Below are 12,637 nucleotides of genomic sequence, written 5' to 3'. Positions count from 1 at the left end.
ATTTAAATTTTCAATAACCATTTATTAAAAATTATCAATTATTATTTTTATAATTACTATAGATAAAAAATAATATTTATATCAATCTGAAGAAAAAAAAAAAAAAGTGAGATTAATTTAATTTCTCCTTTCCCGCTCGTTTTCCTAAGAGAGCATTATTTTCCAACCGTTAGAAGTTATGTAGACTCGGAGAGATCAAGGTCTCATGTTCAAATTGAGGGACCGCAGCTTAATTGCGTTAAGGAATGGGAAACTTGGTTGCTGCACTGCTCATTCTGTTATTCCCATAGTTGAATCCGTCATTGAAACTCAATTTCGTCAAACCTCCTTAAATCTCCACAACCGGGAAGAAGAATCATCGAAATTCCATTTTTTACAACGTCTAAACCCTAAATTTTATATATCTGCCTTGGTAAATTGTAGAAACCTCACACAAGTCAGACAAGTTCATGCCCAAGCGAGTGTGCATGGAATGCTGGAGAACATCATTGTTGCAAACAAACTTGTTTACTTTTATTCTTATTATAGAGCTCTAGATGATGCTTATGGCTTGTTTGATGGTATGTGTGTGAGAGATTCAATTTCCTGGAGTGTAATGGTTGGTGGGTTTGCCAAGGTTGGAGATTATATAAATTGCTTTGGCACATTTAGGGAACTGATTCGTTGTGGGGCACGGCCTGATAATTATACATTGCCTTTTGTAATAAGGGCCTGTAGGGATTTGAAAAATCTTCAAATGGGTAGATTGGTTCATCACATTGTCTATAAATTTGGGTTGGATTTGGATCATTTTGTATGTGCAGCACTTGTGGACATGTATGCAAAATGTAGGGAAATTGAGGACGCTCGCTTTCTGTTTGATAAAATGCTGGAGAGGGATCTTGTAACTTGGACGGTGATGATTGGTGGGTATGCCGAGTGTGGGAAAGCTAATGAGTCGTTGGTTTTGTTTGATAAAATGAGAGAAGAGGGTGTTGTTCCTGATAAGGTTGCTATGGTGAAAGTTGTCTTTGCTTGTGCGAAGTTAGGGGCGATGCATAAGGCTAGAATAATTGATGATTATATACAGAGAAAGAAGTTTCAATTGGATGTCATATTGGGGACGGCAATGATTGATATGTATGCTAAGTGTGGGTGTGTTGAGTCTGCAAGAGAAATCTTTGATAGGATGGAAGAAAAGAATGTTATATCCTGGAGTGCAATGATTGCAGCTTATGGGTATCATGGACAAGGCAGGAAGGCTCTTGATTTGTTCCCTATGATGCTGAGAAGTGGGATGTTACCTGATAAGATCACCTTGGCTTCTCTGTTATATGCTTGTAGTCATGCAGGTCTGGTTGAAGAGGGCCTTCGATTTTTCTCCTCGATGTGGGAAGATTACTCTGTGGGACCAGATGTGAAACACTATACTTGTGTTGTTGATCTCTTGGGCCGTGCTGGGAGACTTGATGAGGCATTGAAATTGATCAAGAGTATGACTATTGAGAAAGATGAGGGGCTATGGGGTGCTTTTCTAGGGGCATGCAGGACACATAAAAACGTAGTGCTAGCAGAAAAGGCAGCTACATCCCTTCTTGAACTACAGTCCCAGAACCCAGGCCACTATGTACTGCTTTCAAATATTTATGCGAATGCAGGTAGGTGGGAAGATGTAGCCAAGATTAGGGACCTAATGTCCCAAAGGAGATTGAAAAAAACTCCTGGTTGGACTTGGATTGAGGTGGATAATAAGAGTCATCAATTTAGTGTTGGGGATACTACCCATCCCAGGTCAAAGGAGATATACGAGATGCTGAAGAGTTTGAGTAACAAGCTGAAATTGGTTGGTTATGTCCCTGATACAAATTTTGTGTTACATGATGTGGATGAGGAACTGAAGATAGGAATCTTGTACACACATAGTGAGAAGTTGGCAATTGCATTCGGCCTTATTGCGACACCTGAGCACACTTCAATCAGGATTATAAAGAATCTTAGGGTATGTGGCGACTGCCATACATTCTGTAAGTTGGTGTCAGCAATTACAGGGAGGGTGATTATTGTCCGAGATGCAAATCGGTTTCACCACTTCAAGGAAGGGGCTTGTTCCTGTGGGGATTATTGGTAATTGTCTTATTCACGCTGGGTAAGGTGAGTTTCTTGTCTTGCCCTATGTTGCCACAGCATGCATCACATGGTTGATACTCTTTAATTTTTAGGAAAAAAAAATTGTACTTGGAATTACATGTGCATTCCTCAATTGTTAATTTGGTTTATACTGTTCCATTAGAGTCTATTTGGAATCATGGTTTAAAGTCATGGTCTCCTTCATTGAATAGAGAGGCCCCAAGGTAAACGGTACTTGGGATCTTGGATTGGTACTCAGCCATATGAGTAATAGGCTTGTTAAAAAGCTCAAAAAAATTGTGGATAAAAATAATGAAAATTATGAGAACAATAAGTACAATTAGATGAGCTCAAAAAAGTAACATAACAAAAGTCCATCATATTTAGTAATTATTTACCAAAATAAAAAGGTTATAAAATTTTTATATGTATTCATATTCAAAAAAGGTTATAATACATATATACACACACACACACACATATATATGTGTGTGTGTGTGTTTATCTTTGGTTAATATGATGTCTAAATTGCTACATAGTAAGAAGAATAGAACAATAATAGAAGGTATAACTTTCATAAATTCTTAATTTATCTTGCTTTTAATTTCTAATTTATGCTTTTATTCATTTTTTATAGAATTTTTTTTGTCTAATATGGTAATTATTTGGATAATAAATTAGGAATATTATAACATAATTAAGTTATCAATGTGTTCATATGCTATTATATTTCAACTCTTTAAATCCTTGTAACTCTATACTTTATGCTTCCAATATATATGCATTTTTTTTATGATATAAAAAAATTATGATACACAAATATGGAAAAATAGAAAAATGATGCACGAAACAATTTATTGTTAACCACCATTGTTTTAGCCATTATGAGGAAGAAGAAAGGGTTGAAATGATCCCATGATTCACCATATCTTTGAGTTTTGAACTTTGGTTTTTCATTGATATTGGAGTCAATGGAAATGAAAACTTCCTTTGAGGCAGGGTTAAAGGAACCTTGTTGATGATTGATTGATATTATGACTCACTTTTGGAAGATTTGTGTCATTGGATTCCTTCATCAGTGGCAACAACTCAAACAACATCTCTACGTGGGTGACTCTTATATTTGCAACACAGGTGATGTGTGACCTTAGAATTTGGGGATCAACAATTTGGTGAAGTATTTCCCATAGGAAATGTACAAGAGTACATATATATAAAGTTTTCAATCTTATGTATATGGTTTACACTATCGTAATTTGGTATACTAACCTAGTTTGTTAGCACAGTGATATGTTGCAATAATTTGATTTACAATTAAATTAATATATTGTAACCATTTAATTAACTAATATTATATTTTATTATGACAATTAAATGGTGTTATTTTTTGTTAAAATAAACTTAATTTGTTATCCTTTTAATTGTTATATTAGTTGAACATATTATAATAGTTATACATATTAAATATGGATAAATATAAAATTTTTAGAACTAGTAAATAATTATTTATTAATAAAGATGAAATTTTTTTATAACTATTTAATCAATATTAAATGTGATAGAAATTTTTTTATTAGTTTTTTGAGCTCATCTAATTGTACTTGTTTTTATTACATTTTTTCATCACTTTTTTACGAAACTTTTGAGCTTTTTAACTAGTTTATTGTGTGTGTTGCCAGATATTGATTTGAGATGCCAAGACTGATGTGCCTTAGGACTTAGAGTTAATGATCGAGACCGCAGCTTTGAACCATGTAAAAACTTTATGCTATTGGAGTCAGTAACAATGGGATGATGGATGACAATCATAAAATCAAAGTGCAGGGAATAGAAAGATTTTTACTGAACACCAATTATGAATAAATGTGACTTGATGATCTTTAACGTTGGTTCAACCTAGGTTACTTATTGGATCACGCTCAGATGAACTAGAATTAGGAATGCTGCTAATTCAGTATCTCTACAACATCCTAGAGTTGGCGGTGAGTGAAGAAGTTACTTTTTGGATCCAAGACCTCCCTTGATCTCGCCTGGACCATCTGGATATTGTCAGAGTCAGGTGATAGGAAGACAAACGTGTGAAATCCATGGTTGGTTTTCTGGTTCTGCATAGCCATAACAATAATTACTGGTTGAGTAGTGAGATTGTTATGGGTGTACTTTGTTGTTAAGAACATATCATAATTGAGATGGATAGCAATAGCTTATAGCCTCCACATAAATTTGATTGCATAAAAATTCGGAACTAGTCTATGAGGATCTGGGTTGTACTCTATGATGGTTTTAGCTTGACTTGGCTAACTAATACAATGAAACCCTTCTAGTTAGTGCTCTGTTTAAGAAAAAATTCAAAGCCAGTGATGTAAATTTCGACAAACAAATGATCAGAATTCAGTTGCATTTTCTGACATAATGTCAGGTTTTTTTAAAGTGTTTTTTTTTCCCAAATTCTTAGCTCTAGGAAAATTGAGTTAAAATATGAGGATGGTTCTGTTAAAAAAATAATGTCCTTCAGACAATAAGAAGTTTACACTCGGTCAACCTCTGATAATCTACGTCTTGCTTGATCTCCTGATCACTATCACTGGCTCTATAACGCATATCGATCTCTCACAGTAGATAATACAAATAATGATGTTCTTCTGTGTACCCGAAAGAGAACTCTAGTAAAATTCAACAATCAACGAAGTTAGAGGAGATTGGTTATTCATGTTGATTGATCATCTTTTAGTTCATAAATCACCATGGAAGGAGAAATCAGCATGCTATTATCCTAGTGATAAGGCCAAGGAATTACAGATATCACAGAAATATGTGGCAATTCCAATCTGTAGTTGCTGGGCTATATATTATATTAGATGAATTGTTAACAAGCTTCCTTCTAACTTTGTCTGCTGCCCTTTTACTTTTAAGTATTAAACACTGGTATTCTAAGCATGCTTTACTAGGCATATTTCTTTGAACTTCAAGATCAGTGCTGTGGTGTTTAGTGATGACTAATGACCCACTTTTCTGTTGTTTGAATGGCAGCTGTTGGTGGTGCAGACATGAGAGCTGACCTTATCCTCCCATCCATGATGCCAACTTCTTCTCCCACATGGAAATTCGGGTCTTCATTGGGGGCTGATCCACTGGTTATGTTTCAGGTATTGAAAGCTAGTGTGGCTGAATTTCCAGCCCTGAATGGAGGGCGTTTCCCAGGCTGTGCTACAATACTTTGCTGGATGTGTAAATCTTCTCTGCTGAGCTCGTTTTCCTTCTCATTGGCTCTCCTGAAGTGGTTTCTGCCAACGTGAGCAATAAGCTACATATCTTCCACACTTCAAGTGGGAGATTACATTTAACTTCCTGAAGGCGCTTCTTCACCATCAAAGTATAGTCAGTGTAATGCTCCTTCTGCCTTGGCAGTTGGCGGTGCAGATGTGTGCACTGTCATTTCATGAAGCTGTTTGGCTACTGGGATTAGAGATGATATCCCTGGGAGTTCAGATGAGAATGCAGTTTACTTAGACCTTTTTCTTCCATATACATAAAAACACTTGTAATTTCATGAGAAAAAAAAATTCTATATTTGTTTTTAAAATGCATGGAGTAGCAACAATAGTTGTTAATCCAGGGACAGGTCCATACGTGTGGCTGTGTATTGCAAGGTGTTTTTCATCATTTGCAAATTGAAAATTTCATAATTTTGATTGGCAAGTTGCTAAGTGACATTTTCAAATTTCTGTTACTCTCTTGCCCAAACAGTGCCTTCTTAGAACTGAGGAATTTTATTACTAAATAATCTAAATGACAGCTCTTTTTCTCATTTTAAAATTAAAAACGAAAAAAAAAAATTACAAAAATTGTTTAATTTTTATTAAAAAATTAAAATAAATTAAAGAATTTTGAAACCATATATAAAAATAATTTATGAACTTTAAATCCATTTTTATTTTTTAAAATTAATTTTTTTATATTTTTTCCCTAGATCATTCATTATTTTTATAATTACTATAGATAAAAATAATTTTTATATCAATTTGAAAAAAAGAAAAACGAAAAAAAGTGAGATTAATTTAATTTCCCCTTAAGGTGGCTTGTTTGGATGGTACCAAATTCCGAATTCCCGCTTGTTTTCCTGGGAGAGCATTATTTTCCAACTGTCAGAAGGTCTCATGTTCAAATTCAGAAATCGCAGCTTAATTGCGTTAAGGAATGGGAGACTTGATTTCTGCACTGCTCCTTCCGTTATTCCCATAGTTGAATCCGTCATTGAAACTCAAATTCGTCAAACCTCCTTAAATCTCTTTAAGCGGGTAGAAGAATCATCAAAATTCCATTTTTTACAACGTCTAAACCCTAAATTTTATGTATCTGCCTTAGTAAACTGTAGAAACCTCACACAAGTCAGACAAGTTCATGCCCAAGCGAGTGTGCATGGAATGCTCCAAAACCTCATTGTTGCAAACAAACTTGTGTACTTTTATTCTTATTATCGAGCTCTAGATGATGCTTACGGCTTGTTTGATGGCATGTGTGTGCGAGATTCAGTTTCCTGGAGTGTAATGGTTGGTGGGTTTGCCAAGGTTGGAGATTATATGAATTGCTTTGGCACATTCAGGGAACTGATTCGTTGTGGGGCACGGCCCGATAATTATACATTGCCTTTTGTAATTAGGGCTTGTAGGGATTTGAAAAATCTTCAAATGGGTAGGTTGATTCATCACATTGTCTATAAATTTGGGTTGGATTTGGATCATTTTGTATGTGCAGCACTCGTGGACATGTATGGAAAATGTAGGGAAATTGAGGACGCTCGCTTTCTGTTTGATAAAATGCTGGAGAGGGATCTTGTAACTTGGACGGTCATGATTGGTGGGTATGCCGAGTGTGGGAATGCTAATGAGTCATTGGTTTTGTTTGATAAAATGAGGGAAGAGGGTGTTGTCCCTGATAAGGTTGCTATGGTGACAGTTGTCTTTGCTTGTGCAAAGTTAGGGGCAATGCATAAGGCTAGAACAATTGATGATTATATACAGAGAAAGAAGTTTCAATTGGACGTCATATTGGGGACGGCAATGATTGATATGCATGCTAAGTGTGGGTGTGTTGAGTCTGCAAGAGAAATCTTTGATAGGATGGAAGAAAAGAATGTTATATCCTGGAGTGCAATGATTGCAGCTTATGGGTATCATGGACAAGGCAGGAAGGCTCTTGATTTGTTCCCTATGATGCTGAGAAGTGGGATATTACCGAATAAGATCACCTTGGTTTCATTGTTATATGCTTGTAGTCATGCAGGTCTGGTTGAAGAGGGCCTTCGATTTTTCTCCTCGATGTGGGAAGATTACTCTGTGAGAGCAGATGTTAAACACTATACTTGTGTTGTTGATCTCTTGGGCCGTGCTGGGAGACTTGATGAGGCGTTGAAATTGATCGAGAGTATGACTGTTGAGAAGGATGAGGGGCTATGGGGTGCTTTTCTAGGGGCATGCAGGACACATAAAGACGTAGTGCTAGCAGAAAAGGCAGCTACATCCCTTCTTGAACTACAGCCCCAGAACCCAGGCCACTACATACTGCTTTCAAATATTTATGCGAATGCAGGTAGGTGGGAAGATGTAGCCAAGATTAGGGACCTAATGTCCCAACGGAGATTGAAAAAAATTCCTGGTTGGACTTGGATTGAGGTGGATAATAAGAGTCATCAATTTAGTGTTGGAGATACCACCCATCCAAGGTCAAAGGAGATATATGAGATGCTAAAGAGTTTGGGTAACAAGCTGGAGTTAGTTGGTTATGTCCCTGATACAAATTTTGTGTTACATGATGTGGATGAGGAACTGAAGATAGGAATCTTGTACACACATAGTGAGAAGTTGGCAATTGCATTCGGCCTTATTGCAACACCTGAGCACACTCCAATCAGGATTATAAAGAATCTTAGGGTATGTGGTGACTGCCATACATTCTGTAAGTTGGTGTCAGCAATTACAGGGAGGGTGATTATTGTCCGAGATGCAAATCGGTTTCACCACTTCAAGGAAGGGGCTTGTTCCTGTGGGGACTATTGGTAATTGTCTTATTCACGCTGAATAAGGTGAGTTTCTTGTCTTGCTCTATGTTGCCACAGCATGCATCACATGGTTGATACTCTTTAATTTATAGGAAAAAAAATTGTACTTGGAACTACATCTGCATTCCTCAATTGTTAATTTAGTTTATACTATTCCATTAGAGTCTATTTGGTATTATGGTTTAAAGTCATGGTCTCCTTCATTGAATCAAGAGGCCTCAAGGCACATTGTACTTGGGATCTTGGATTGGTACTCAGCCATATGAGTAATAGGCTCGTTAAAAAGCTCAAAAAAATTGTGGATAAAAATAATGAAAATTATAAGAACAATAAGTACAATTAGATGAGCTAAAAAAGGTAACATAACAAACTTCTATCATATTTAGTAATCATTTACCAAAATAAAAATGTTATAAATTCTTTATATTTATTCATATTTAATACATATAATCACAATTTTTGTTTTAATAAAGCATAATTATTATACTTTTAATCATATATATATATATATATATATATATATATATTTATCTTTGGTTAAAAAAAGGTAACATAACAAACTTCTATCATATTTAGTAATCATTTACCAAAATAAAAATGTTATAAATTCTTTATATTTATTCATATTTAATACATATAATCACAATTTTTGTTTTAATAAAGCATAATTATTATACTTTTAATCATATATATATATATATATATATATATATATAAATATATATTTATCTTTGGTTAATATGATAACTAAATTGTTACAAAATAAGAATTCAACAATAACAAAAGGTATAACTTTCTTAAATTCTTAATTTATCTTGCTTTTAATTTCTAATTTATGCTTTTAATTCTTTTAATTTTTTATTTTTTATATATATATAGAATGTTTGTCTAATATGATAATTAAATGGATAATAAACTAGGAATATTATAACATAATTAAGTTATCAATGTGTTCATATGCTATGATATAGTTCAATTCTTTAAATCCTAGTTACACTATACTTCATTCTTCCAATATATGTGCATAGTTTTTTATTTATTTTTCACCATGTAAGAAAATTATGATACACAAATATGGAAAAAATAGAAAAATGATACACGACACAATTTACCATTAACATCTAATGTTCTAGCCATTATGAGAAAGAAGAAAGGCTTGAAATGAACCCATGGCTCACCTTGCAAGTTCCATTAGAGCCCTAGAACAAAGGCCATGATTCACATCATCTTTGAGTTTTGAACTTTGGTGTTTAATTGGTGTTCGTGGAGTCAATAGAATAATGGAAACTTCCTTTGAGGCAGAGTTAAAGGTACTTTGGTGATGACTGATTGATGTCGTGGCTCACTTTTGGAGTTGTTGGATTCTTTCATCAACGATAGTGACTCAATTAAAATAAACTTAATTTGTTATCCATTTAATTGTTATATTAGTTAAACATGTTATAATGGTTATATATATATATATATTATACATATGAATAATTATAACAAATTTAGAACTGGTAAATAATTATATATTAATAAAGATGAAATTTTTTTATAACTATTTAATCAATATTAAATGTGATAGAAATTTGTTTTATTAGTTTTTTTTAGCTCATCTAATTGTACTTGTTTTTATGATATTTTTTCATGAATTTTTACAACTTTTTGAGCTTTTTAACTAGTTTATTGTGTGTCTTTGAATGTCGATTTGAGATTCCCAGATTGATGTGGCCTAGAACTTTGAGTTAATGATTGAGACTGTGGTTTTGAACCATGTAAAAACTTTATGCTATTGGAGGCAATAACAATGGGATGAGGGATGACAATCATAAAATCAAAGTGGAGGGAATTGAAATATTTGTACTGAACACCAACCATGAATAAATGTGACTTGATGATCTTTAACTTTGGTTCAACCTATAGGATGGAAAATACAGTGTGTGGGGTTTTCCCCTAGAAAATTAAGCTGATATTTCTGCTAACACAATCTAGATATTGTGCAACACCCTAGGTTACTTATTGGATCACACAGATGAACTAGAATTATGAATGCAGCCAATTCAGTAAATCTACAACATCCTAGAGTTGACAGTAAGTGAAGAAGTTACTCTTTGGATCCAAAATGTCCCTTGATCTTGCCTGGACCATCTGGATATTGTCGGAGTCAAGTGATAGGAAGAAAAATGTGTGCAATCCATGGCTGATTGTCTGGATCTGCATAGCCAAAACTATAATTAGTGGTTGGGCAGTGAGATTGTTATAAATTTCGACAAACAAATGATCAGAATTCAGTTGCATTTTCTAACATAATGCCCTTTTTTTTTTCTTTAAATAAGAAAAAGTCTGAGAATAAGAATTTTACACTCAACCTCTGAGAATCTATGTCATGCTCGATCTACTAATCACTATCACTGGCTCTATAATGCATGTCGTTCTTTTACAGTAGATATTACAAATAATGATGTTCTTCTGTGTACCCAAAAGAGAACTCTAGTAAAATTCAACAATCAACAAAGTTAGAAGAAGATTGGATATTTATGTTTTATTGGTCATCTTTTAGTCCATAAATCACCATGGAAGGACAAATCAGCATGCTATTATCCTAGCGATAAGGCCAAGGAATTACAGATATCACAGAAATGCATCGCAATTCCAATCTGTAGTTGCTGGGCTATATATTATATTAGATGAATTGTTAACAAGCTTCCTTCTAACTTTGTCTGCTGCCCTTTTACATTAAACACTGGTATTCTAAGCATGCTTTACTACTAGGCATATTTCTTTGAACTTCAAGATCAGTGCTGTGGTGTTTAGTAATGACTAATGACCCACTTTTCTGTCGTTTGAATGGCAACTGTTGGTGGTGCAGACATGAGAGCTGACCTTATCCTCTCATCCACGATGCCAACTTCTTCTCCCACATGGAAATTCGGGTCTTCATTGGGGGCTGATCCACTAGTGATGTTTCAGGTTTTGAAAGCAAGCGTGGCTGAATTTCCAGCCATTAAGGGAGGGTGTTTCTCAGACTCTGCTACAATACTTTGCTGGATGTGTAACTTGTCTCTGCTGAGCTCGTTTTCCTTCTCATTGGCTCTCCTGCAGTGGTTTCTGCCGACGTGTGCAATAAGGTACATACATTCCACACTTCAAGTGGGAGATACATTTAACTTCCTGAAGGCGCTTCTTCACCATCAACAGTCAGTGTAATGCTCCTTCTGCCTAGGCAGTGCAGATGTGTGAACTGTCATTTCATGAAGCTGTTTGGCTACTGGGATTAGAGATGATATCCCTGGGAATTCAAATGAGAATGCAGTCTACTTAGACCTTCATAAGGTAGGATTATAGAAAGCCTAAGAGAAAGCAGAAGGGGAAGAAAATATCAAGTGCCATGTTTCCCAATTTTTTTTTCCTCTCTTACTGTATCTCATTTTCCTTCAGAAAACTTCATGATAAATCTGTACTATTCATTTATTCATTCTGTTTTTTTTTTTTTTTTCTTTACTCAATATACAAGTATCATCCACTTCATTTTTTGTTACCCGCATCAAAATATCAAACAGCGCCTAGACCAAGGGGAGCTAATGGGGCAAAAGTAGAAAGTGTAAAAACAACTTTGTGGGTAATTAGACAGTTGATTCTTATAATGGAAAAAGTAACCCCAGAAAATAATTTGAAGGCACATGAGAAAAAACACGAGGAAAGCATGAAAATCGAGAAAAGTTACTGTTGCTGACAACATACTAAAAGGACATAAAGATGATACTATGACAGAGGGTGTAAGTGGCACTGTTGGCTTTTGTGATGTAGACGGCTCATGTGGGTAATTACCAGAACGTGGAGTAACGGGGAAAAATAACATGGGAAAGGATTAGCATATCCAGACAATAAAACCATGAAAACTAACCGTTATAACAAGTCACTACCAGAAAATCTTTAAAAAAGGAAAAAAAAAACAAAAAAAAGATACTAGCCTTATCCACAGCCATCTGTTGCCAACTCCCTCACCCTCTCTTGGGGACCAATGACCAATGACCAATGAAAGACTAAAGGAGAGAATTATGTCAAAACTCTCCAAAAGGATCCATTTGAAACTTTACTATAAATTCACTTATTTCCTTCCTTCATGGTCTGCTTGAATTCATGATTATATAACCAATGTGTTTATATAATCACTTCATTTTAAAAGATTATTTTCTTTGTGTGTAAATTATCCTCACTTTTTTTAGGGAAAGAAAAAAAAAAGGTAAAAAAGTAAAAATAAAGAAAAAGTGAACAAAAATAAAAAATAAATTAAAAATTAATAAATTATTTTTATTTATTATTTCAAACTCATCTTACTTATTTTAATTCATTGATATAAAAATTAAATAATTTTAAAATATATAAGTTTTTTATTAATTTTAATTATATTTGATTTTCTTTAATATTTTTTATAGGCCAATTTTTAATATTTTTTCTTTACTTAGTAGTATGGTAGTTTTTGTTAAC

General features: G+C 34.2%; 2 protein-coding genes across 3 annotated transcripts; both read left to right on the top strand.

The window, feature by feature from the left end:
* The first annotated feature begins 158 nt into the window (after window positions 1-158).
* LOC117920013 (pentatricopeptide repeat-containing protein At2g33760-like) lies at window positions 159-5,751 on the top strand. Of its 2 annotated transcripts, none has more exons than XM_034837354.1 (2): window positions 159-2,125; window positions 5,137-5,751. In XM_034837354.1, exon 1 carries the CDS (start codon window positions 206-208, stop codon window positions 2,105-2,107), a length of 1,902 nt encoding a protein of 633 aa, XP_034693245.1. In that variant the 5' UTR covers window positions 159-205; the 3' UTR covers window positions 2,108-2,125; window positions 5,137-5,751. The 2 variants fall into 2 exon arrangements, with proteins under 2 accessions (XP_034693245.1, XP_034693244.1); XM_034837353.1 differs by having other exon boundaries at window positions 159-2,130.
* Window positions 5,752-6,261: 510 nt separating this feature from the next.
* On the top strand, window positions 6,262-11,682 carry LOC117919962 (pentatricopeptide repeat-containing protein At2g33760-like). The gene is made up of 2 exons (XM_034837283.1): window positions 6,262-8,188; window positions 11,019-11,682. Exon 1 carries the CDS (start codon window positions 6,264-6,266, stop codon window positions 8,163-8,165), a length of 1,902 nt encoding a protein of 633 aa, XP_034693174.1. The 5' UTR covers window positions 6,262-6,263; the 3' UTR covers window positions 8,166-8,188; window positions 11,019-11,682.
* Window positions 11,683-12,637: the final 955 nt, after the last annotated feature.

This window comes from Vitis riparia, chromosome 8 (assembly GCF_004353265.1).
Source record: "Vitis riparia cultivar Riparia Gloire de Montpellier isolate 1030 chromosome 8, EGFV_Vit.rip_1.0, whole genome shotgun sequence".
NCBI classification, from domain to species: Eukaryota; Viridiplantae; Streptophyta; class Magnoliopsida; order Vitales; family Vitaceae; genus Vitis; species Vitis riparia.
Note: the sequence above shows the minus strand (reverse complement) of the source record. Positions and strands in the feature narration are given on the sequence as shown.